General features: G+C 39.0%; 1 protein-coding gene across 3 annotated transcripts in view; it reads left to right on the top strand.

The window, feature by feature from the left end:
- Positions 1 to 26,838, top strand: part of Spidr (scaffold protein involved in DNA repair) — a 217,360-nt gene that overhangs the window by 128,529 nt on the left and 61,993 nt on the right. For all 3 annotated transcript variants that reach the window (XM_051190979.1, XM_051190978.1, XM_051190980.1), the window contains 2 exons: positions 5,774 to 5,960; positions 7,872 to 8,119. In XM_051190979.1, coding sequence (XP_051046936.1) covers positions 5,774 to 5,960; positions 7,872 to 8,119 — 435 coding nt within the window. The remainder of the gene's footprint in view (positions 1 to 5,773; positions 5,961 to 7,871; positions 8,120 to 26,838) is intronic.

Here is a 26,838-nt window from a genome sequence, read left to right as displayed (position 1 = left end):
TCACTAAAATGGACTGAAGCCACCATTTACAGAATATCTCGTATTTCCTGCCCATAATTTGTCAGAAGAAGTAGGATCATTTAAACTAAAGTACTAACTATATCATGGATGTCACAACTGTTACATTTTCCAATAAACCATAAGTATGATAGTTTCATTTATCCTATATTTGTGATTATTTTATCATCTAATTGTAATTTTAATCATTTGATTGCTTAAGAATGAAAACACTGCATTAATGTATGTTTTTGAGGGGAAAATGCCAGTAAATATAGAAAAAAATGCTCAACCTTACTATCCATTACATAAAAGCAAATTAAAACTATTGAGATTCCATCAGACTCCATGATAATTGCTAAATTTAAGAAAAATGAATACATGGATGGAGCATTTGCTGATCTTACATCGGATCCAGGCTCTATTCACAGCACTCACATGGTAGCTTACAAGGTCTTTAACTCCAGTTCCAGGGGATCTGACACCCTCTTCTGGCCTCCAAGGGTACCAGGCACACACACAATGCACATAAGTACACATAGACAATGCACTCATATGCATAAAAATAGAATAATTAAATCTTTTAAAAAAGAAAACAGGTAAAAACAAATGCCCAGTGAAACTCCATTGGAGAAAGCTGATTTTCCTTTTGCTAGTGGGCATCAATTACAGATAACTTGTTGGTTAGAGGTGGAACTCTATGTCTACTTCCTCCTCTCAGTGCTGACTTGAGCCTGTACTGGCACTGTGCATGCTTCCAAGTTTTGGTGAGTTCATGAGTTCTTTTGTATCTAAAGACAATTTCCTCTGAGTTTTATAGACTTTCTACCAATTCTTCTGCATAGGTCCATGAGCACTAATGGGAGGGGACTGAGCCTCCTTCTCTGCACATTGTCCACTTGTGGATCTCTGTGTTAGTTCCCATCCACTGCAAGAAGACAGTTCTCTGATGATGACTGAGCAAGACACTCATCTATGGAGATAGTGGGATGTTATTAGGGGTCCTTTTCATACCATTTTCCTTTAGCAGAACAATGATATTTTGTTTACATTACCTTATCCCTCTCTTCCATTCCCTTCCACATTTAACCCTTCCACTCTAGTCTCTCCCTAACAATATATTCTAGTTCTCCTTCCTTGTGAGATCCTCTCCTCCTGTGTAGTTCCTTACTAGGTGCCTAATCTCTGTCTTTATATACATTGTAGCACATATCAAAAGCTTAAAAGCTATTATGTAGCTCACCCTTGTTCACTGCTGCTCTACTGATAATCACAGGAAACTGAAACAGACTAGCTGTCAATCAACTGATGAATGGGCAATGAAATATGGTGCATTTACACACCATTTAAAAGCATTTCTGTTGTTAAAAATGAAATATTCAGGTTAATGGATGGGACAAGAAAGAAATCAACCTGAGTGAGATAAACCAGACTCTTCTATGTGTATGTTGGAATAGGATATAGAGACCTTTGGGCATATGTCCAAGAGTTAATGTACCTGAATTTTCAGGTAGATGTATTTTCATCTTTTTGAGCCACAGCCACATTGATTTCCATAGTGGCTATACCAGTTTGAATTTCTACCAGCAATGAATGAGTGTTTCACTTTCTCTAGAATCTTGCCAGCATGTTCAGTCATTTGTTTTATTGCTCTTGGCCATTCTGACTGGAGTAATGTGAAATGTCAAAGTAGTTTTAATTTCTGCTTCCCTGATGGTTAAGAATGTTGAACATTGATTTTTGAAAACTGCCTGTTTAGTTCTGCACCCCAATTTTAAATTCAGTTATTGTTGGGAAATATTTTAAGGTGTATGACTTTTGTTTGTGCTGCATTCGTTTAATTCTGTGAAGCTGTGATTCTTTTCCTGTGTAAAACACCTGATGGTCCTTATAAAGAGCTGAAAGGTCAATAGCAAGGCAGGAGCAAGAATAGGAGGAGCTGGCAGGCAGATAGTACAAATAGAAAGAGAAACAAGGATGGAGGAGCAAGAGAACAAGGAGAGGAGGACCTCAGGGGCCAGCCACTCACCCAGCCAGCCAACCAGGGAGTAAGAGTGAAAATAAGATATACCTAAGTAAGAAAAGGGAAAAGCCCAGATGCAAAAGACAGATGGGATCATTTCAGTTAAGAAAAGCTAAGGCTAGGCACTGATAACTAAGAATAAGCCTCTGTGGGTGCTTTATTTTGGTGTTGGATGGCAGGTACCCTCCAAAAGGCCAAAAGAGTAAAACATCAAACATTAAGTTATTTCTTGATGTTCAGGTTTTTTATCTTAGTTTTTTATCTATTTTAAATACTAACCCTCTATCAAATGAATAATTGGTAAAGATATCTTTCCATTCTGTAGCCTGCCGCTTTGCCTGAATGGTGGTGTCCTTTGCCATACAGAAGTTTATCGGCTTCATGAGGTCCCACTTATTGGGTGTTGGTCTTAGTGCCTGTGATAATGGTGTCCAGTTCAGGAGTTCCTGTGCCAGTGAGTTAAAGTGTACCCACTTTCCCTTCTTTTACCTTCAGTGTATCCGTTCTTATGCTCAGGCCCTGAATTCATTTGGACTTCAGTTTTGTTCAGGGTGATAGATGTGGATCTATTTTCATCTTCTATATGCAACCATCCAATTTGATCAGCACTGTTTGTTGAAGATGCTGTCTTTTTACCAGTCTCTATGTTTTGGCTTCTTTGTCAAAAACCAGGAGAATTTACTTCTGGGTCCTCAATTCGATTCCATTGATCAAAGTGTCCCTTAGGTTTGGATATGTTGTGTTTTCAATTCTTCAATAAGTTTAAATTTCCTTTTTGGTTTCTGTCTTGACTGGTTTTTTTTTTGTTTGTTTTGTTTCGTTTGTTTGTTTGTTCAGTTTCAAGTCATTTGTTGAGTTTCCATCAGTCTTTCATACTTTCTGTTGATTCCAGCATTACTCTATGGTGGTCAGGTGCAGAGTGCTATTTCAATTTTCTGTCTGTCAAGACTGCTTTGTTTCCTAATATGTGGTCAGTTTTGGGCAAAGATCCATGAGCTGCCGAAAAGATAGTGTATGTTTGTGTTTTGGGGTGAAATGTTCTATAGATATCTGCTAGGTCCATTTGATTTATAATGTTATTTAATCTAACATTTCTCTGTCTATTTTTGTCTGGTAACCTGTTTATCGGCAAGAGAGAAGTCGCCCACTGTCACTGTATGGGGGTTAATAGTGATTGTAGCTGCAGTTGTGTTTCTTTTACGTACAGACTTGGGTGCCCTTGTGGTTGGTACATCAATGTCTAGAGTTGTCTTCAGCACTAGCGATCCACTTTTGTAATCTGTTGTTGAGCCTTACCTGTAAGGCTTGTGTTTGACACCTTAAACTTTTCATTCAAGGCTTATTTCAGTTTTGGTTTTCTTAAGTGATTCTATTTTTACTTTCATGTCTTGAACTGTTTACATTATTTTATTCAACATTATTTTCTTCATTAAAGGATTTATTCATATCCTCTTTAAGGTCCTAGGAAATATAATTGCTTTTCTGAAGTCCTTGTCTTGTGCTTCACCTATATGGACTACCATGATAGGGTTACTACATTCTGGCAGTGGGGTGCTGTCTTGCTGTTTGTGTTTTTGTGCTGGGCTCTAGAACTCAGGGTTTATAAAATTTAAAGTGTTTCTTTATATAAATATCTGATCCTGTCTTTGGGGGTAGGTGTCCCTTTTTATTTTTTTTTTCTTTTCTTTTCTTTTTTGGTTGAGTTGCCCTCTGGATCCTAGGCAAGTGTGGGAACTGCAGGCTTGCTGGTAGGGAGTGCTTCTACTTTGTACTTAAAAGCCACATTATATTTTTCCTTAAAAAGGAAATGAGTCAAATCAAATCAACCAAATGGACTTAGATAATTTTTTTCACTTATATGCTTTTCATACTTTAGTGTATTTGCACAAATCAGTGTGTATTAATTCACTGGTATATCTGTTCATACATACACATAGCATCAATCTCATACCTCCACCTATGTGCAGAAATGGTTTTCTCCATGCTATTCTTTTTCAAATTATTCTAGTTCCTTTGTTTTCTGTATAATTTTTTCTTATTTTGTGTTTTCTCTTTCCTCTCCCTTCCACCCTCTCTCCCTCAATCTCCAGGATCTTTTTGTGTGATCTGTGCTGCCCTAAATCTTGTAGTCCTCTTGTTTCAGCTTAATGAGTGCTAGAATTTTAGGTATACATCACCATGCACAGCTTATTACTGTAGTTATAACTGTTGTAACCAGGTGTTTATTGACAATGTATATATGTACTTGCAAAAATAGTGGCCTAAAGATCATAAGTTCAAGATCATCCACAACCATATAGAGTTTGAAGCCAGTGTGCACTGCATGAGCCCTATCTCAAAACTTGTATGTGGGGAAAGTCCTATTTTACTGCTTCTTTTCTGCTAGTATTTGTGATTATTCTTTTCTTCTTGCACCTTGCATTATTGACTAGGACTTTTGGCACCATATTTAAGAAAAATGTAGAAAGAGGAAAAAAAAATCTTGATTTCCTTCTTACAATTTACTTTAGTTGTCTTTCATTAATTGAGTTTCCTTTTTGTAGTTCAAAGAGATTGTCAATACAAGTTATTATAATGAGACTGCTGGCTTGCTAAAGTTGCCTTTTCTTTTGTTCTTAGTTTAGAGAAGTAGGCTTTTGCTGGGGCCAGTGATAGCATAGTGTGTCCTCTTGGCACCACAGAGAATCACCTGGCAAGAGAGTGTCAATGAAGAATTATCTATTTGAATTGGTCTGTAGGTGTGTCTATGGGGATTGTCACAGTTAATGGATGTGGGAAATTCCAGCCACAGCAGATAGTAACATTCCCTAGGTAAGGGGATCCTAAACTGTAGGAGTCCAGAAATGAAGGTCTGGGAGATGATTCAATGCTGCCCTTGCTATTGTATTCTTTGTGGGATCCTAAGGCTGACTGACTGTCTCTTTCTCTCTCTCTCTCTCTCTCTCTCTCTCTCTCTCTCTCTCTCTCTCTCTCCCTCCCTCCCTTCCTCTCCCTTCCTCCCTCCCTCCCTCTCTCTTCCTTCTTCCCTTCCTCCCTCCCCATTTCCTGGTTGGTGTTCTGCCTTCTCCTTACCATCAGTGTTGTTTAATGAGAGGAACAAGATAACATTTGTCAATTTTTTCTTTCTAAAACCTGAACTTTTAAGTTTTTCTTATTAGCAGCACATTTTGATTTAAAGTGACGTATCACATTAGAGTACTGAGAAGAACCTTAGAATTTTGTTTAATATATTTTCAGCTTGTCTCTTTCTGTACCAATAATGTTAATGATTGTGATTAGCTTGTACTAAGGGTCCTTCATCATTTAATATTATATTCTTTGAAAAGTTAGACCCCTTTAAAACATAAAGATTTTATTGTAAATAGCAACCAATTCAGTGTTTGTGTGCATCTTTGATACTTGCAGTCTTTTCTCATTTTTATCTGTATTTCTTCCTGAGAGGACTGAGTCTCTCTGAGAGGGCTCAAGCCTAAGGACTTTAGCGTAAGACTTGCACTGAAAAAAGTAAGGTTTTGTCATTGAGTCCAACTTAGTTGTTATGGGCCATTCTTTCTGCTGACTGGCATGGTCCTTGCTGGCTCTCTCTTCCTAGACTGATGTGGTCTCATCTATCTAATATAATGAGCCACTCATCATTAGCAGTGCTGTAATTTATGTGCTGTCTTGATTTTAACTGTAGCATTCCTTGTTTCACAAATATACAATGATAACCCAAGTTGTAAGTAAATGGATGAATTTCTTTTTCTTTTTTAGGCAAAAACTTCTTATCCCAAATGGAAGTTGCTCTATTATTCTGAATACTTATTTTTGTCAGAAGGCTGTTGCAAAAGAAACAGTGCATGAAGTATACTGTCAGGACACACCTCTTCCAAGAAGAAATATAAGTTTGGCTCAGATGTTTAGAATTGAAGACATAACAAGCAGTTCATCCAGAAGTCAGGTAAATTCTCATTGACTTATGATTCTTACACTTGTAGTAGTATTGATATCTGGATTTGAAAGTGAGAATATTAATCTCCTATCCCCAAGTACATATGCTAGAGTGTGTTGTTATCATTATTATGCCAAAAAATATGAAAGCTCAAGAGTATTTAGTGGTGATCTCTTGATAATTTTCCATCATTCATTATGTAGCTGTAAACTTTATTTCAGTTTATTAAAACATGAAAATTTTCAGTTCCATGGTGTTATGGATAGCATGCTCAGGACTTGGGGAGTATTTTCTTTATTTTCATCTTGAAATTAAGAATTTCAAGTCTTTTTATTATGTTTTCTGTTTTCATAATGTCTGTATCCCTTGAGATAAAGCTTTATAAATATGTTGGAAATTATACGATAAAGATTCACTTAATGGAGCTTGGGGTTGGGGCTCTGAGCTATTCCAAAATGAAGTTGGAGTTTCATAGCAATTCACTGTTGGTGAGCCAGATATGAGTCTAGGAAGACTCAGCTCTGGGAATCTGTATCTAGTACGGTGGGCTCAAATTCCCTGGATAACCAGTTCAGAACACAATACTGAGATTAAAAGATGGAAGTAGGGAAAATCAGTAAGTAGGCAAACCTTCATCCTGCTTTGAACCATATAATAAACATACTGAATTGATTATCAGAAGAAGTATCTAGAAGGTAAAATTTGGTACTAAAACTGCCCTATGACCTCCACACACATGCCATGTAATACACATAAACATGCATGCACATACACACGGGTAGGGGAATATTAAATTAAAAATTAAAAATTTATATTTGTAAAAGTATACGTTTAAACAGTTTATGCCACGTGAAACTATTGAAATTTTTTTTTAAAAAGATAACAGTAAACATGTAGCATACTGGTGAGGAATACAAATTTTGAGGCTGGAGAGAGGGCTCAGCATTAAGAGTATTCTTGGTGCCACATGGTAGTGCATGCCTTTAATCTTGCACTTGGGAGTCAGAGGCAGGTAGATCTCTAAGTTCAAAACCAGCCTATTCTACAGAGCAAGTTCCCCTGTCTCACAACACCCTATCTCTTTCCCCACCACACACACACACACACACACACACAAGTATCCTTGCTTCCAGAGGACCCCAGTTCAGTTCCCATAAATGGCTGTAGCTCTAAGAGATCCAATGCTGCCTTCTGTCCTCCAAGATGCCTGCATACATGTATGCAAACAGTTACCACTGATACTAAAGAAAAATAAAATAGGATTTTGAAAGTATGTGCCTTGTTTCACCTACTGCCTCAGCAGCTTTATGCTAGGTTACATTAGGCATTTCTCTGTGTATCAATTTTATCTACGAGAATAAGTATTTCTTATTTTATTTAGTTTTATTTTATGTGCATTGGTGTTTTGCCTGCATGTGGTGTCCCTTAGAACTATAGTTACAGACAGTGAGCCATAATGTGGATGCTGGGGATTGAACCCAGGTCCTCTGGAAGAACAGTCAGTGCTCTTACCCTCTAAGTCATCTCTCCATCCCCTAACAAGTATTTCAAAAGTATCATTGGCTTATAATCATATAGTTGTTGGGAGAATACACGAGTGTGCAAAGTGCTTTAATTAGCAGATTACATAATCAAGCACTTGATAAAATGACTCATTTAAATTGAACTGTATTCATTCTTGCTGAACAAACTGAAAAGGGAAACTATTCCCATGAAGTAATCAGTAGTAGAACTGTCTACTTGTTAGTTAACAGAATTAATTTTGCTGTGTTGCCCTTACCCACCTCCACTCTTCAGCAGGCTAGATGCCAATGCTACATGTTTGTATGTTTCTTTCCTATACTGCCATTGCTTTGGCAGTAACCTAATGATGACAGTATAAGCCAAACTGAAACTGTTCCTTTTGCATGTCTTGGACAGGTTGCATGTAGTGGCCTGGCGACCACTGGCACAGGCTGGACCCATGGGCATGACAAGGCAGAGCAACATCCATTTGGTGCTCCCCTGAGGAATTCTCTTCTGGACATTGTGGAAATCCAAAGGGCTAGCCCATGGTCTGGAGTCGGGGTCCAAGTAGTAGTGCAGAGGGTTTACTCCCTTCTTAGTAGAGACGGTGCCAGGAGCCAGCAAGGGCACACAGTGGGGCATGCAGATTCATCTGGAGCATGGTGAGTAGCAAACATAGACACAGCAAAGGGAAGCACACAGACTTCCCAAGAAAGGAAGCTCTGCTCAGAAGAATTCTAGGAACTGTTCACTATATACAGAGGCTGCTTTGTATATCTTTTTCTTGCATCAAAATTTGGTACATGTGTGTATTAGTCATAATTCTCTAGAGGAACATAACTGATAGAATGAATATGGAATTTATTAGAGCAGCTTAAAGCTATGATCCAGCTAGTTCAACAGTGGCTGTCTACTACTGGAAAGTTCAATAATCCAGCAGTCCATGGGGCTCAATGTCTCATCTGATCTTAAGTAGATGCTGGAATCCTGAAGTAGGATATGATGTCATTGAAGGAATGAACTTGCCAGGGAGATTGAGGGCAAGCAGACGCATGCTTCCCTTTTTCCATGTCTTTTACATAGGATACCAGCATAAGGTGTGGGCCAGATTAAAAGTGAGTCTTCAGATTTCAAATGATTTTTTTTCATATTCAAGAAGTATCTTTATTCTTTAGTTAAATCTCACTGAAAATACCCCAGTAGACATACTCAGAGACATGTGCCTTATGTACCCCGACTCCAGTCATGTTGACAGTGAACATGAGCCACTGCAAGTATAATGACCATATATGAATGTGTGAATTCCACTTGTAATTCTTGGTAATTTTTTTCACTCTTACTGATTTTTTTTTTTTTTTTTTTTTTTTTTTGTGGATTTCACATCATGCATTTTGATCCCACTTATCTCCTTGTTACTTTGCATCTGCCCTTGCAGCTTCCTCCAAAATCTAAACCAAATTTAAAAGAAAAACAAAAAACCAAACAACAAAAGTAGGAGAAGCTGTAGTGTGGCCCACTGAGTTACACAGTTTACCCTTTAGTCTATTTATTTTTACTTGCAAATGTTTATTGTCATTGGACTGGCTGGGGGCCTCTAGTTTCAGCTACATCACCAATAATGGGCTAGGGATCCTCTTGGATATCCTGTTGTCCTGTGCCATGGAGATCCTGCCATTTTGGATCTGTAGATTTGTCCCCTTCATATGCTCGAACAGTCCATAGATTTGGTGGATGTTGGGGTAGATCAGCTCATAGCTCTGGTTCTGGGCCTGGGTGGTAGCTGGGTTGGTCAGTCCACCAGCTTTCCCTCATGGTCACTACCGAGGCAAACTCTCCAGCACTGTGTTGGCTAGCTCATGAAATGCAGCCTGTAGCAAGGAGCAGGGCCAGTTCTGCTCAAGGGTCCTCTCACCCCTCTCACCCACACTCAACATCATCAGGACCAGCTTTAGAAAACTCCCTTGCAGGTGTACCTAGCTGCTTGGGTTTTAGTTAATTTCAGATGTAGTTAAGTTGAGAGAAGAATTACAATGTGATATATATAATGAATAATTTATCTCATTTATATAGTAAAAGTGTTCATGGGCTGAGGAATAAATTAAAAAACATGGTATATTTATTATGCCGCCATTAGGCTCTACCCTACCTGAAATTGTTGCATTTACTATTTTTCTTTACTGGCTTATGTTATAGAAAGTAATACAAATTTAAGAAATATTTGTAGGGTTCTGGAAAGCAATGGCATGTGATTACTATACCTAAAAGTAACCATTACAATATCAATTCCTAAAAAAAAAAAAAAAACACACACACACAAAAACTGATATATGATGGCAATTTGACATTGAGAGACTGCTGTCTGAAACTGTGTTTGTGATACTAATAGGATGTCCTGTAGTGAGATGAGCATTATCCAATGCAGTAATTATTGTATACCAGAAATGTTGCTAATGTAACTAAGAAACTAGAAGTTAAATTTTTAGTTCATTATTCATTTATGTGTGTGAATGTGTTTCTGTGTGGGGGCTGTACATGCTGTAGCATGTGTATGGAAGTCAGAGGACAATTTGTGGGAGTCAGTTCTCTCTTACTGTTACATTGGTCCCGTGATTGAACACAGATTCAACAGTCACTTGGCCTGCTAAGCCATCTCTCTAGCACAGTAACTATTTTAGGTAGTCTCCTGTGGCTGAGGGGTGCTATGTGGGTGGCTTTATCAGCAAAGGCCATACCTATGATTCAAATTACTTTGCTCAGAGGAGCCAAGGAAAAACATGTCTTCAGATTTAGGCCTTCCTGGTTTATCTGGATTTTTTTTTTGTTGTTGTTTTTTTCAAATGGCTATAGAAACCTCATCACCTGAGGAGTTTATGTTAGAGTATTGGGCACAATTTTTAAATGTTATTTTTCTGGTGCTTTTGAATAGCCCTCCAAGCAACAGATTATAATTTGAAAGTGTACATGCTGCTCATTGAAATGTGTGAACTGAACAGTCCTGTTCTGGTGGTGCCTATATTAACTGCAGGGAGAATATATAGGGAGAACTTTTGTGTTGGTTCTGATTGATCTTCAAGTGTTCCATCTGAAAAATATCTGAAATGCTTAAAAATTCCTTTGAGGTCTAGAGTGAGAGAATAATTCATTGGATTTATAGATTCTTTGTGCTCCACTCTGGGCATTTTAAATACAATTATCAACGACAGGTCTAGATTGGATACTGATATTGTTTTGTGTTTTAGTTTTGCTTTAAAGAAAGACATACAAATAAGGTGGTGACTAGGAGTGTCCTGCTAAATCTTCCACTGCCAGATACTGAACACACTCCTAGCACAGACACTGGAGTAATCACAGTACATCTTAAAAGCCATCATCTGTCTCCTTTACTGGTGCCTGTTTTACTTGTTGAATGAAGAGAAAAAAATGCAAAGCTTTTTGCAAGTCAGATGAACTGATGCTTATGTTTGGCATCACCTATACTTTATAATCTTGCCATGACATGAAAAATAAGAATATATTTGTGGAAGGTTGTTGGAAGACTAGGTAGAAACCTCAAAACTCAGAAAAATAACATTCAGTTACTCAGTTGTGGCGAATATGGTATCTGTGTACGTTTTTTGTAATCTATATGTGGTTGTAGGCAGTGAGACTAAACATTTCTCTTGCATGAATGAGGTTCTTACTTGCTGAGGGCTACCCACAGGGTAGAATGGAAAGTGTAATGGAATATAAAGTCCCCATGTGGCAGGGTGTAACAACCTGTATCCAGATTAATTCTGTTCTAGGGCAGCAAGAGACTGGCCTCATCCTGTGATACTTGGTTGGATTGTGTAGGAAAATGAACTTTCGAGTATTTGATCTAGGATTTAAGGACAGTGCTACTGGTGCCTTGGGTACCTGAAGTTCTAATCATTAGTGTTTTCTAGATTGGTTTGTTGTCATCATAAGACTGTGTGGTTTATGAATCTTGCCAATATAGAAAGTGGATTAGCATACTAATTATTAGTATGCTAATTCTCACTATGTAGCCAAGGATGATCTTGAATTCCAGTTTTGTGTCTCAATCTCTCAAGTGAGTAGGCTTTCACTATATGGTTTCTAATGTAGAGTTTGTAACACACACACCTATGAAATAAAAGTAGATGCAACTGTTCAGTCAGTGGTTAAGAGCATTTGTTGCTCTTGCAGAGGACCAGTATTCCATTCCTAGTACCCACATGTTGGCTAACCACAATCTATAACTCCACTGAAGCATGTGGTTCAGACTCCATAGAGGGAAAACACCCATACATTTAAAAATAAAAAAACTTTTCCACATAAATGCTTGTATGGCAGCATTATTCATAGTAGTCAAAACCTAAAAACCATCTATACAGCCCCCTACGTAAAAGCTTTTCTGTAGACCCATTTTATTTCTCATAGATAGATTTCCAAATAGATTTGGTGAGCCATGTGATATTATGTATTTACATTTAAAAATACTGTGTTTTACAATTTAGCCATACAGTTTTAAATTTCTGCCAACAGTACACAGCCATTTGAAGTTTTCACCTGCTGTAGGGGTAGACATCTGTAATCCAAACACTAACTACATGAAGGCCAGGGGATCTGAAGGCTGCATGGAATATAGAGAAAATTTATCTCCAAAGGAAAGGGGGGTGGCTGGGGAGAAGGCTCGGTGGTTTTAAGAGCACTGACTGCTCTTTCAGAGGACCCAGCTTCAGTTCTCAGCACCCACATGGCAGCTCACAACTGTCACTAACTCCAATTTCAGGGCTTTTAACACACACTGACATCCAAAGGAAAGGAGGTAAAAAATAAATATACTCATCTCCATATACTCACTAAGACATCCTACTCTCTCTGCCTTTCCGTCCTCTCATCTCTTTTTTTTTTTTTTTTAAATAAAAACTATCTTAATGAAATGTCATTTCATTGTAGCTTTGATCAGATTTTTGAAATGATGTTGATCTTCTTTATGTGTTTGTTGCCCATTTTGTATCTTTCTTTGATGAATGTATACTTGAGGTTTTTTTTAACCTGTTTTTACATTTTATTGTCTTTTTAAAAATTCTTTTGTCCCCTACCTTAACTCCTCCCAGATCCAATCCTAACTCCATACCTGCTTGTCCTGGTTTGTTTTCTACCATGAGGATGAAATGGTCTGTTTCAGCTTATAACTTGTAGTCCATCATGAAGGAGAGTCAGACAGGCAGGAGCCAAACAGAGACCATTGGATGCTGCTACTTACTGGCTTGCTCAGCCTGCGTTCTTATGTCACTCAAGCACACCTGTCCAGGATGGTACCACCCACAGTTGGCTGAACTCTCTCACATCAATCCTTAGTCAACAAAATGCTCTACAAGCTTCCCTATAGGCCAATTTGATGGAGATGTTTTCTTTTTTTCTTCTCCCTCCCCCAAGGACAGGAGGATTTATTTGATTTATTGCTTACAATTCATCATCAAGGGAAGCCAAAACAGGAATTTAATACAGAAACCTGGTGGTAGGAACTGAAGCAAAAAACATCAAAGAGTCTTTCCTACTGGGCTTCTCCCTATGGATTTCTTGAAATTTTGAAATTCTTTTTTTTTTTTATTTTTATTTTACATATCGGTCCCTCTCCCTCCCTCCCTCCCTCCCCCCCTCTCTCCCTCCATCTCTCCCTCCCTCTTTCCTTCTCTTTCACCCTCTTATGCCCCCCAACCCTCCCCTCCCACTCACCTACCCCTCAGTCCACATGTAGGGTGATGCCTTCCAGGAGGGATGTTTTCTTAATTGAGGTATTTTATTCTTGGATGACCCTAGCTTGTATCAAATTGCCAAAAAGCAAACTAACAAAAACAAAAATCACAGTATGTTTTTGTAGTGAGATAGTCCTTCTGTAGCACTGACCACGCCCATTGGGGGGTGGAGCCATGGGCGGAAGTGACCTGTGGAAGGAGGTCGGAGGGGGCCAGGAAGGCGCTCTCTCTCTGGCGTGACTCGGACAGGAGAGGATCGGGACACTGTTGAGAAATTTGGTTGCTAAAAATTTTCTTCCTACAGGATCCATTGGAGCAATCATCGTCCCATTTCAGCAGGAAGTAATCTTAATATGACTACGCCCCCTTTCCCTACCCTTGGAATTTTGGAATAATAGTCATCGTCTTTGGGTTGGTTTTAGTTATTTGGGATTGGGTGATGCTTACACTCGGGTTTATCTTTTAGACAGGAATAGGGAATGGTTGGTAAAGGTATGGTTTAGATGGGATATAGGTAGATTAGCCTATTTTCTTGAGAATTTGAGTAAGAATGAGATAGTATTTTACAGCTTACACTGGTGTGTATTCTTATGTGGTAAGCTATGTAAAATTAAGTTTATATTTTGTTATATTGTGTTAAATATTTCCACTTACAATGTTTTATGCACATTATTTTTTACCATATTCTATGTTTGTATACTTTTCTTGTATTCAAGACATTTTGTATATTGATACAATTTGGGATATTTATCTTGCTGCCCTTTATAGTTCTACCTCTTGTCTTGACACTTATACTCTACCTCTATTTTAGGGATTTACATGTAGGTATATGTAAATAGTTATATTGTTTAAGTATTTGTTCCTGCTTTAATCAGGAAAGTTTTAATCAGTCTTTTTAGCTAAGTTCCCCAGTATTACAGATTATCTTCACTCACATTTCCTGTACCTATGAGATTAGTCAGATATAGATGCTTAATCTTCAATCACTTCATAGACATGCAGAACATGGCATTTAAATGTTTTAATATTAGTACTCCATTGACATGAGACACTGTTGTTCCTGACAGCACCGTGCACTTTCCCGAAAATATGTTGGACACTGTTGTTGCTCCTGCTGGAGTTCAATCTCGCCTCAGCTAATGGCCTGTTGGGCATAGAATTGCCCCCACCTTGACCACTGATTTGGACATGCAGTCCTATGTGCTTGCAGGAGACAAATATAGAAGACTGCTTGACCTTGCCAAGTCAGGGTAAGACAGCCATTCTACCTCCCTGCTGTTGTTGTGGTCTGTCAAGTTCTCTTGGCCTTAGCCAAATCTGGGTGTACCAACGTCGCTGTGAGACCTAGGGTGACTGTTCAGGTGGCTTGCTGTTTCTGTCCTTGCTGCACCTTTTGGAAGTTGTCCATCCGCATTTCCTGTCTACTCTAGTATTGTTAATTTCCTTCTCAGGTCTTGATGAGGTTGAAGATTAAACTATCACAACTATTATTCTCTCTTCCTAGTTAGATATATTAGGTACTAGACTTATGTTTTCCAGCTTAGGACAACTCTATTGTAAACTCCATTATGCCCTCACCCTAGGACTAGATATATAGGTCATTTTGTTCTCAATTTTCCTTTTCTTGGAGCACACTTGTTAGTCACTGTTTTGTATATAGTTTTGTATTAAGCCTAAATCTTTTCTTTAGACTAAAAGGGGAATTGTAGTGAGATAGTCCTTCTGTAGCACTGACCACGCCCATTGGGGGGTGGAGCCATGGGCGGAAGTGACCTGTGGAAGGAGGTCGGAGGGGGCCAGGAAGGCGCTCTCTCTCTGGCGTGACTCGGACAGGAGAGGATCGGGTTGAATTTCCTGGTGTTCATCTGTCTAGGTTGTAAGTTATTTCTCCCTGAATAAACATCTATTCGGCCTATTTGTTTATCCTGATCCTTATTTACCGCCATATGTTTTTATTCCTGTTTATAAAAAAACAGACCTATCTGTTCCAATTAATGTTGGCTATATACTCTTGGTGTGTGGCTGCCAACAAGAGCTGCCTATGCTAGCAACACTCTTAGAAAAAAGTAACTCTCCTTTTCCTGGCCACTATCAATTCCCTGAATATCTTACCCTCTGTACTGGGATTTTGTCTGCCTTGAGCTTGCATAGGTTTTGTACACGCTGTCAACACTGCTGTGAGTTTGTGTGTGTGATCGTCCTGTTATCTGGAAAACACTCTTTCATGGTAGTCATTTGTTTTCCTGTGTGGAGGTTGTAGGACCTGGAAGAATGGAGGTGGACTAAAGTCTCATGCAAGTCAAACTTTATTCCTATCACCAGACAATTTATAATCTGTGGGTTAAGAAGAGTCGCCTGAGTAAAGTGTATAGTCACAAGGACAAGTCAAATAAATGTTTTTACTTAGAGGCATATAAACAAATAACAATAGCCAGTTGCAATGAATAATCTGACGTAAACTCACTCATATCTGGTACCTGGCTGGGGGGGGGGGTGGGGAGGTGGGGGGGAGAGCACCAAAAAAATTCCATGAACAGTTCTGTTTTTGAAGAAACCGAGGTCTTAAGATATTTGTGTTGTATTCTGGAAGTTTTTTCACAGGCACTCAGATTCTCATTATGCAACTCCATTCTTGAATTATGTTTCAAAAATCATTCACTGGCTCTTCCAGGCTACACTTTCTTCCTCAGTGGCTCCCTAGCCTTGAGAGAAGGAGTATGTTAAAGATCTCCTATTTAAGGCTGAGTAGCCCGAAGTCTCTCATTTTCTGTACATGTAGGATCCATGTACAGTATGTAAGAGCAAAGAACATTTATTATGCCAGCATACATGTAGGGCCAAATGGCAACAGCTAAGGGGAGTTTCAGGGACAGAGGTTGGTTAAGTTAGCATCAGTTACAGTAGTATAATTTTAATTGGCTGAGGCTTTATCTTTGGGCATATCTGTACAAGCTTGGGCAAGTCCAGACATGACCCAGAAGAGGGACTGTCCTTCAGACATTGTGTCGCTGACTATAGGCCTTGTTCTCCTTCTCTCCCTTAGCCCTGAATGTAATTTGTTGATAAATGGCCCTTTGTTGGGAAAGACACCTATTTGCCCCTCTCAGTGAACTGAAACCTAAATTCCCTTGTAAAAGTGGGAGAGTTTAACACCTTCATACTTCAGGTAGCTGTTGGTCACTGCATTAATCCCCATCTTCTGTAAAAAGAGGCTTCTGTAAAGAAGGTTGACTGATATACTATCTGTGGATAAGTTTCTAGGAGTTCGGTAATTGTAGATTGTCCCCTAAGACCTATGCACCTCTTGCCAAAGGTTCTTGGCATCACTTTATTGGTAGATATGGGATTCAATCTAATTAGAGAGTATTAATTTACGCCTATGACATTTGTACCACCTTTGTATCAGTGGGCATATATTGCCAGACTATTGTTATAGTTGCAGGGTTCATAGCTAAATAAGATTGATTATTGTTCTCTTCCAGAAGCATGCATAGCACCTTCTAAACCTATGACAGCTAGCCAGTAGATATGAAACTTCCAGATCATACTAGCTTTATGTCTACTATAACTCAGGTAAAAAGTAGGTGTTACAAGCTGTTTTAAGGCCCTGCCACCTGGACTTCCTGTCATGATGCAGTCTAACTTGGAATTTGAGGTAAATGAATTCTTTTACCCCAAGTTGTTTTTTGTCAAGGAATGTTAGAGAACCATATATGAAATTAGGCAAAAAGCAAGAGGCTTCTTCAAGGAAAATTTTATATTTAATAGTGACTTTAGTTCATTGAATAATGGAGAAAAGTGTTGTCTACAAATGACTATGAATAAATTAAAAATTGATGTTGGGAAGATAGGCCTGGGGAGAAGGTGCAAAACAATTCAACTTAAAGGCAGAAATTTACCACTTTAAGTGCAAATTCATTTAGCTGCTCTGTCTCCTGGCTGTGTGAGAGAGGGACCTTCAGAGGACTGGTGTAAAAAAATGAGTCAGAATTAGGCAGAGGAAGGCTGCACTGACCACTGGCCAAATCTGTCAGTACTCTGGCTCCCTCACTGTATGCTTAAGATGGTTGTAAAACAGGACCCTAATGGGAGATTAAGCCAGAGGATGGAAGTCTGGTTAGCATCTGCGTGGAGAGATGACTCTCCAGTCATTCGGCACTGCAAGTCAATGGCTTGGGCATTGAACATTAGCCCGTTTGTGCCAAGGAAAAAGCTTGTATAGCTCAGTAAATAACACCACCTATCCAAAAATGTGAAAAAATGCCAGTATACCTCCCTAAATTATAATTTGGTATTTCAAACATATTAAAAGGCAATACTAAGTTAAATTCCATGATAATGAAATAATCTATATACTCTCTTCATTTTAATCTTGACCTTGCTCAATAGTCATGTCTAGCACAAAATGGAATAGAAAAAAGTTATGAATACATATTTTTTATCTCTATCAATAAACATTGTGACACAAGCAGAGTAGGGCATCCTTATAGCACAACAACAGGCCATGAGTAACATGAAAAACTGGTAGAGATTCACCACATTCCCACACAGTACTAAAAGCCAGGGTTTTTTGTTTTTGTTTTTTTAACCATATAAAGATACTTAGTGACTGCCTGGTGATCAGAATGCTCTCTTTTAGAAGGCAAGTTAACAAGAAATTATTTACCTTAAGAATTTAGAATAAGGTATGGTGGCATACTTTCAGTCTTAGCTCATGAGAACACCAAAAGGTCAAGACCAACCTGTACTACATAGCTAGTGCCTATCTCAAAGCAACAAAAAACATACAAAGAATTTGGAATGTGTAGTGAGGCATTACCTGAACTCAGACTTAATGATACTTTAACTTTTAAGAAATGACTCTCCCTGTATTGTGGCCCATACCTCCAGTCCCAGCACTCTGGAGGCTGAAGTCAACCTGTGCTATAAAACCTGTGTTCTGTGTCAAAAACTCATACTGGGCTCTAGCAATGACTCAGAGGTTTGGAGAACTTTCTTCTTTTCTAGAGAACCTGGGTTCAATTCCCAATACCCACATGACTTCTCAATGGCCGTACCTCCAATTGCATGGGATATGATGCCCTCTTCTGGCCTCTGTGGGTACCAGGCACACACATGGTGCCCAGACATACATTCAAGCAAAATGCCCATACACATAATTTGATTTTGTTTTTTAATCAATGAATGTGGATGCTATGTTCAGTTGGTAAAGTGCTTGCTCTGCAGGCATGAGAGAATCTGAGATCAATCCCCAGCAGCCATGTAAAACTCCTGATATCATTTGCCCCTGTATTAGTAACACTGGGGCAGATGAAGACAGGAAGACCCCCCACCCCCACCCCCAGGTTCCTTAGACAGCCCATCTAGCCACTCAGCAAAGCCCCATGCCTCAGCAAGAGACTCTGTCTTAAAGGTGAGTCCTGAAGAATGACTGTAGAGGGTAACTCCTTACCTGTGCCCACGTGCATATTATATGTCCCAGCAGTCAAGAGGTAGAGATAGAAAAAACAGAAGTTGTAGACCATCCTCCACTTTATAGCAAGTTTAAGACCAGCCTGGGATACATGAGACCATTTCACAACATTTCACAAAAGAAAGGAGAAGAGAGGGGGAAAAAAGGAAGGGAAGACGGAAAATAGATTTCTGAGAGTACTCTCCTTTTGCCTTTGAAATTTTTCTGACTTCTATTTGTTGCCGAACTAACCCAAGATCTTCAAGGAGAAAAAAAAATGGCTTGTGTATTTCTAGAACATGTGAAACTCCCACCCCCAACCACTAGTGCTTGGCAAATTCCTTGCACATACTGTTCAGTAAACAACTTCAGGGAACCAGACCCAGCCAGTTCATTCACTGAGAGCCTTTGGAAAGCGTTGTCTTAGTGCAGCCTTGACGTGGGAGAAGTTGAGAAGTTAGCGTTTGTGTTTTCATTAGTTCTTTTTATAACAGTGAACCAGCTGTAGCTGGTTAACAAGGGCAGACTGCCTGTTAGTGTGCAGGTCTCTTACGCATGATAAAGGGTTGCTGACGGAAACAGATTTCATTACTCATGCTACCACTAGTGGTGTTTACATGAAGTTACTGGTGCGGTCATGTGCTGTGATTAAGAATGTCCTGGTTAATACTCCCTGGATGCTATTTCACTCCATACTGTGAAAACAAACAAAAGATTCCAAAATATAGATCACTTCCTATTAAACTAGTTATCCTTGGGTGATGCATTCAAGCAGGGTCCTGGCTACCAAGGGCTTTTTTTCCTTTCAGTGTTTTCAGTTGGTAGAGAAAGATTTTTTTTTGTTCCAAACACAACTAGGAATCACATTTGGGGGATAGAGAATAATTTACTAACTATTTTTAGCCAAGTTACATAGAATCATGCATATCACTGTGGTCTTTCCTGAGTAAATTGCCTGAAGGCAAAAGTTAACTTAGGATGCATTAATATCATTCATAAAAATGTGTGTACTTTTATTTCTGTGTCACAAAGTGGAAATGAGAAGTGAAAACCTTTTTTTTTTTAAATAATATTTTTATTCATTCTTTGGGGATTTCACATTATACATCCTAATCCCACTCATCTCAGTCTTTCCCCTGTAGCCTCCCTCCCAAAGTAAAATATATTAAAAATTAAAATTAAAGAAACAACCCATCACTCCTCTGTCTTGCCCACCTCTCCATCACACACTGGTTCATCATAGTGGCATTAGGGAGCTATAGTGTATCGTGTAATAGATCCTTTTGTCTAAGTAAGTTGACTGGTAAATGTTTGTTGCAATGAGTTATTGGTCTGGTTCAAGGCCTCTGGTTTCTGCTATACCAATACTGAACCCCCACAAGACTCCTCTCAGATATCCTGCTTTAATTGCCCTGAGCTCTGGTTCCATAGGGACCTATCCCTTCATACACTCCAGCAGGTCATAGATGGGGTAGATGTTGGAGTGGGCCAACTCAAAGCTAGATGTGGTCTTGGGTGTTAATGCCAGGTCTCCACCAGGATACATCCTCGAGACACACACACACACACACACACACACACACACACACACCAACCAAAAAAAACCACCTGTCCCATGAATGAGTCCAGGCAGCTCCTTCCTGCAGCAACAGGGGAGAGGTACAAGACACTGCCTGCTTTCTTGAAAGCAGCACCCTCTCTCCTCTAGTTCATTGTGGGAGTGCAGGAGGCAAACTCCTCTGGGAAGGAAAGACTCTCCTGAACATCTTGGTATAAGCTAGAGATGTGGAGGACCTCTTTAGGACATACTCCCAACCCCAAACTCCAGGGTCCATTGTTCATGCTAGAACTGCAAGTACAGAAGAGGGGTGGACAATTTAGCCAATATTCTTAAGTAGCAAAGAATCTGTGGGGTTTGCCTATTTTGTGAATCAGCCTCATTGTTTGCAAAAAGAGCTTAGGACTTTGAAAAATGCTTATTGGATAATTTGTGAAAATAGAAGGACTGGCATTCTTTCTCTGAGAGTGGCAGCCAGTGTGTGAAGAGATGCAGATGATTCAGTTCAATCACTTGAGGGATATTTTACTTTTCTCGTGGTTTTTTTTTTTCATTCATGAACAGTATAAATAATTTAGTAATGCATATGTTAGGGCAGTAATGGAGCCTCAGCTATTACTATGACCAGCCTGCAGAATCAGTTCAAAGTTAATGAGGTAGAAAGATTACCTTAGCTCTTGATTTTTTTTTTCCCCCCCCCATGTATAACATAGGCGCAAACAGAATTCTGACTTGGCAAGTCATGCCATTTTCTCTATTGCCAACAAATCCAAAGCAGCCATAGAAATAATATATGAATAGATGTCCATGGCTGTGAACCAGCTGTGCCCACTTCTGACCTGTATAAGTAGGGAGATATCTTCATCTCTATATTTTCCTTTGTACTGGCAATAAGGAGAGGGTATTTTCAGTCTCTGTTGTAGGCACAGCTCTAACCTTACACACAAAACCCTAATGGAAGGTGTAACTATGGACTTGCAGAAAGAAATGAAATTACAGTGGTGTATTATATATTAACACATAGTAAGTATGTTAGTAAATATTCCATATTTAATTAATTCATGTATTAATATTCAGATTATCTTGACCTCCCCACATAATATAAAATGGCTCTGAAATGTCAGGCTTTCCAGAACATCTTGCCTCTCAGATACTGCGAATCATAAAATTATTTGGGTTGGTATATATAGCTTGATCGAGTAGCACCGTGCACCATGTACAATGCTGTGGGTTCAATCCTCAGCACCTGACAACTAACAAAACAGGTCACATCTCAAGTGAACCAGGATTAAAATGAAAGCTTTTATATGAGAATGTATTTGCTTATTTTACACCTACATTTTTTGGCCAGCATACAAAGAAATGGGCTCTATTCTTTCTGTATACATAATATCATGTTACTCTTCTTGTAGCCACTATGCTCCTCTGATCTCCCTCCTGCTGTCTTCTTCCCTTTGCTTTCATGACATGGCACCCAATCACTTGTATTCCCACTATATACTTTTCACTGCTGGAAGGAAGATGAGTGAATAAAGTGTACAATGAAAGCAAGAATTAATGTAAATTCTAATAAGAGCTGTAGAAATTAGTGGGGAGACACAGGATTTGTAATTAAAGGCTCTAAATTCTAATGCCTGCTTGAATCTTGACACAGGTATGTGACACTGAGTTACTTCATGCTTTCACCTCCAGTTTTCTCAGAAAGACAGATATAACTTACACACTGCTTTGTAGTGTAAGAAATGTGTGAAGTACTCCAATAACTTCATTTTTCTGTAAATATGACTGTCTACTAGATAGTAGCTTCTCCTAGTTACCCATGCATCCATCCTGACTGCCATACCCAGAATAAATAAGTGCTAAATGTAGAGAAGTTAATTTCTTACTCAGCAGATGTCACAGCTGCAGTTCTACCTTCCTGAGCATGTCTGTGAGGTTGGTCTCATTTTCCTGCTCCTAGTTCTTAAGATCTGTAACTCAGATCTGCTTCCTGATTCAGAAAAGTACAAGTACTGCATCACTGGGAAGATGAAGACTGTTAGAACAGGAAGGTGGCCAGCAACCTGGGCACATCAGGAGAAGAGTTAGGGACACAGGAATGGGGGTTTCAGAGGGAGAGCCCAAACGTGAAGAGGCTAAGACACGCCCACATTTGTGACCATTTCCAGAGGTTCCAAAGGCAGTGGGGTTGCCATGATGGGAACATGTTTTTGTCTTGTCCTGGGTGTGCTAACAGAGGGGAGGTCTGATCTGGGACTGTTCCAGAGTCTTCTTTTAAGAAAGGTTGTGGGTTCCTGTGCCCTTGGACTTTAAGGAAGTGCCATATTATGGAAATAAGCTTTTCTTTACAGTCCTCAGGAATCTTACCTCCTGATCGTTAATACATTAAAGGTATTTTTTAAGCCATACAGGAATCACTTCCAATGAAACTCAGAGTTAAGTTTCTTGACAAACTATGTCTTTCTAAGCAGACCAGAATCTAGAATTTAGCCATTTCTCTGGAATGGTCTGAAGAAGCTAAAGGACCTACCATTTTAGATTAGTTAGGTGATGATAACTATGAGCATTTATAACATTATTTTAGAATTGGCCCTGTCAGTTTTAAGACACAGAACTGAATGTACTGCCAGATATTTTTGCAGGAGTCACAGATGTGAAAGAGAAGTCTGTACACACATACCCCCTCCCAGCACCCAAATGGAACATATGAGTTAAGCCTTCTGGATCTGACTATTTTTAGAGAAACGGAGGTGAGGCCAGGAAATACTTTCTTGCAACATTTGTATTACATAACATGAAAATTGTTTGTTATAATAATGATGTATCCTATACTGTGACTTACCCTATTGATTCAGCTCACCTTTTTCAAACAAAGGGTATAGTTTGGCTTCCTAAATGTGATAGCTAACACATTTGATAGCTAGATCTGGTAGAACTAAAAATATAAGCAAGTTGATTCGACATGTCTTTTGTGTCTGTTTGTGTTTATGGCTAAGGTTGTGCATAGAATAGTGTGACTTAGAACTGCCAGCCTGATCCTTTAGTATGTATCATAAATATTTGCAAAAATAGTAAGTCTGTTCTGAGTCTCATTCCTTTTTGATTACTTTATATGCTATATTTACTTTAGGTTGAAATCATGAAGCACTTTGTCTACAGAATATCAATGAATATTTCCTTCTGTTCAACATTTTGACTATTTAGAATAAGAGAAGAAACTTGGCTGAGAAACTAGACCATCTAAGTCCTTTGGAGAGCTTTATAACTCTTTTTCATTTATTTGTTTGTTTTTTGGAAAAAGTTATGAACACTCAAAATCCTCATACAATACCAGGTCTTCTGAGGGGTATTCTACACAGCATTTGTAGAAAGATCATCTGTGCAGGGGATTCACCTACAGAGTTCCAAGACTGAAGACTCATCCAGGCTGAGATGGAAAATGGAGCCTGGTTTGTCTGACTCTGAATATTAAAGCTGACAAATGTAAGAGGCCATAATGAAAGTGGTACCCAAGTTATTTCACATTTATAGTATAAAAAGTTATTCTTGGAGCTGGGAATATAACTCACTAGCTTAGCACTTTTCTAGCTGTAGATTCATTTCCCAAGGCCACACTCACACAACAAAATTATTCTCATTTATATTTTGGTGGAAACCAACACTAAATACAGCCAATATTTTTATTTGCTTTGTGAGCAGTTAAATATCTGTCAGCTTTTATCTGTCTGGTTCTGACTATAGAACCTAGGTTTCTGTAATCAGCAATTGTGTACATTAACATTGCTGTTAGCATAGTATTTCCAGATGAGTAAGAAACATTTTGGGACAAAATCAGTTATCCTAGATTTTAATGTAATGAGATAAATGAGTGCTTCATCGTTACCTCTTACTTACTTGGGCTTCCTGGGCAACTCAGCAAGACCTTCAGTGTTCTTGCTCATGAGGGATTAGGCCTTGAAGGGGGGGGGGGGGAATGTATGTGTATGTGTGTCTGCATGTGAGTGTGCTCACTGTCTCACTGTGCCCCGGGAGGCCAGAAGACAGCATCAGATTTCCCAGAGTGTGGAATTCTGGTCCTGTAAAAGCAGCAGCACACACTCTTAATTACTGGGCCTTCAGCTCCAACATTTTCCATCTTTTTAAGACTAACATGAAAATGACAAAAGAAGGGGAAAGGAATAAAGATGAAAGAGCGTGTATCACCATAAAACAATGCAGGAGAAGTAGAGGGCAGTCCCTTCTGGTCAGGGTTTTAGTTGTAGAACTGTGCGTACTTGTTAGTGTTGGTTGGTTGGTTGGTTTCTCTGTGTAGACCTCAGGCTGACCTTGAGTTTCGCCAGGCTCTGCCCCCCAAATGCTGGGATTAAAGGCATGTGACACCATTGCCTGGCATGATTTTTTAAATAGTAAATGCTATGATTGTGCACAGTTAAGTTTTTAATGTCGTTGGTGTCAGAGAAGGGGTTGACCTTTTTTTAATTTTTAATAAGGGTATGAGAAAGACAGACAAAGACAGAGCACCAAAGCACATATAGGGAGGTCAATAGACAATTATCAGAAGTCTGTTTTTTTCCTTCCTTTATAGATTCTGGGAGCGAACTCGGCAGTCAGGTTCTGTGGCAAGCACTTTTCCTTACTAGGCCGCCTCAGCGGCCTGGGACCTCTGTTTGAGAACATTGTACTTGCTCTGTTGGGAGATGGGTGTTCCGTTCAGTGTACTTTGTTAAACATGTGTGTTTTTGTGTACAGCACCTCAGTGAAATATTGGACAGGTGAGAGTTGCCATCTCCAGCCCATTAATATGTTCTCTAGGTCTCTAATTTCATCATTTCAGGGAATTCATACATAATCTAGCTTTTCTCCATTAAATATAGGTCTCATAATGTGGCCAGGTTTAGTTTAGTTTATTCTCATGCTGAAGAACATCTGGGCTAACTCCAGTTTTGTGCTATTATGAACATTTGTATGATAGAAATTTGATATATAGCTTTATAATCTGTTTATCACAGTTGGTCATTCCATTTCCTAGTCCTGTCAGCACCATTAAACTAACCTAGTTGCCCCACATTTTTAACAGCCTCTGGTATTCTTACTATTTATCATTTAACTATTCTGATTGGAGTGAGTGAGTGAGTGTGTGTGTGTGTGTGTGTGTGTGTGTGTGTGTGTGTATGTGTGTGTGTGTGTGTGTGTATGCATGTGTGTGTGTGCTGGTGTTGAGTTTTTGAGGTAAAAGGTGGGAGTTTTGGTAATCTTTCCCTTTTGTATTTTGGGGGATATCACATGAGCTACTTTCAAAAAGCATCAGTGCTTATCTTTCTGTGGATCTCACTGGTCCCTAAACTTCATCGATATAAGAGGCAGTTTCATTCTGTGTTTGTGTCCTTCACTTAGAAAGCAAGTGTGGCAGTGATCAGATAGAAAGTGCTTTGTACTAATTGCATTTCTCATCACCATCAAACAATATGTATCTATTGTATTAATGCCTTGTGTTTTCCACTTACTATACAGTAAATGTAGGAATGTTATATTTGTTTACCTTGTGAATCCTGCGAAGCTAAAAACATAAGTGTGTGTGTGAACACAGTTGTGTGGTATACACATATATGTGTTAAGTGTGGAGGTGGTGTTATGTTTGCCTTGTGACTCCTGCAAAGCTACAGCTGTATTTGTGTGGGGTCCACATGTATGTGCAAATGTGGGAGTATCTGCCTGTACTGCTCTTTAACTTTGTTGTTGTTGTTGGGTTTGTTTTTCAATTCAGGGTTTCACTGTGTAACCCTGGGTTAGTAGTATTAAACCTAAATTTTTGTGCTGTGATTTGAACTAAGATTTAAAGGAAAATTTAATTAAGTCTAAGTAATATTCTAAAATTTTTCAGATATTGTAACTTTTAATAAACAAAGCTAATCAGGTTTTATTGTGCTGTGTACTACTTGCTCTTCTAAATCATTTGTTTTTATACTTAAGTGTGTTTTTGTGAGACTGGCCCATAAATTTATTTCTGCTTTTTTGAAGCAAAATTCAATTCAACAATTTTACTTGTTGAGACATATTTAAAGAGTACAACTATTGAAATATATATGTGCTAGCAGTGAAACTGTTTTAAAAAAAAAAAAGTAGGACCAAAAAAAATGGCTCAGAGGGTAAAGGTACTTGCCATGCAAACTGAACAGCCTCAAGACCAATGACCTAAGTTCAATCCCATGAACCCATGTAAAGGTGAGAACTGACTCCATACATCTCTCTCTCTCTCTCTCTCTCTCTCACACACACACACACACACACACACACACACACACACACACACACACACACAGTTAATGAAATATGAAAGAAGAAAAGGTAATAGGACCAAGGCTGACCAGTTCCTGAAACTTGCTGAGTAAACATATGAAGAAATACCATCTGTGGATGAAGTTGCTGTTGGCCATCTACTCTTTGTCTTAGCTAGTTTCCTAATGCCATGTCATAATGACTCGAGCATGGTGGTTTATTAAACAACAACATTTAATTGGGGGTTTGCTTATAGTTTCAGAGGATGAACCATGGCCATCAAGGTGGGGAGTGCGGCAGCAGGCAGACGTGGTGCTGGAGCAGTAGCTGAGAGTTTACATCTTGACCCTCAGA

This window comes from Phodopus roborovskii, unplaced genomic scaffold, assembly GCF_943737965.1.
Source record: "Phodopus roborovskii unplaced genomic scaffold, PHOROB, whole genome shotgun sequence".
Taxonomy (NCBI): Eukaryota; Metazoa; Chordata; class Mammalia; order Rodentia; family Cricetidae; genus Phodopus; species Phodopus roborovskii.
The sequence above is the reverse complement of the archived record's forward strand: the minus strand, read 5'-3'. Positions and strand labels throughout refer to the sequence as shown.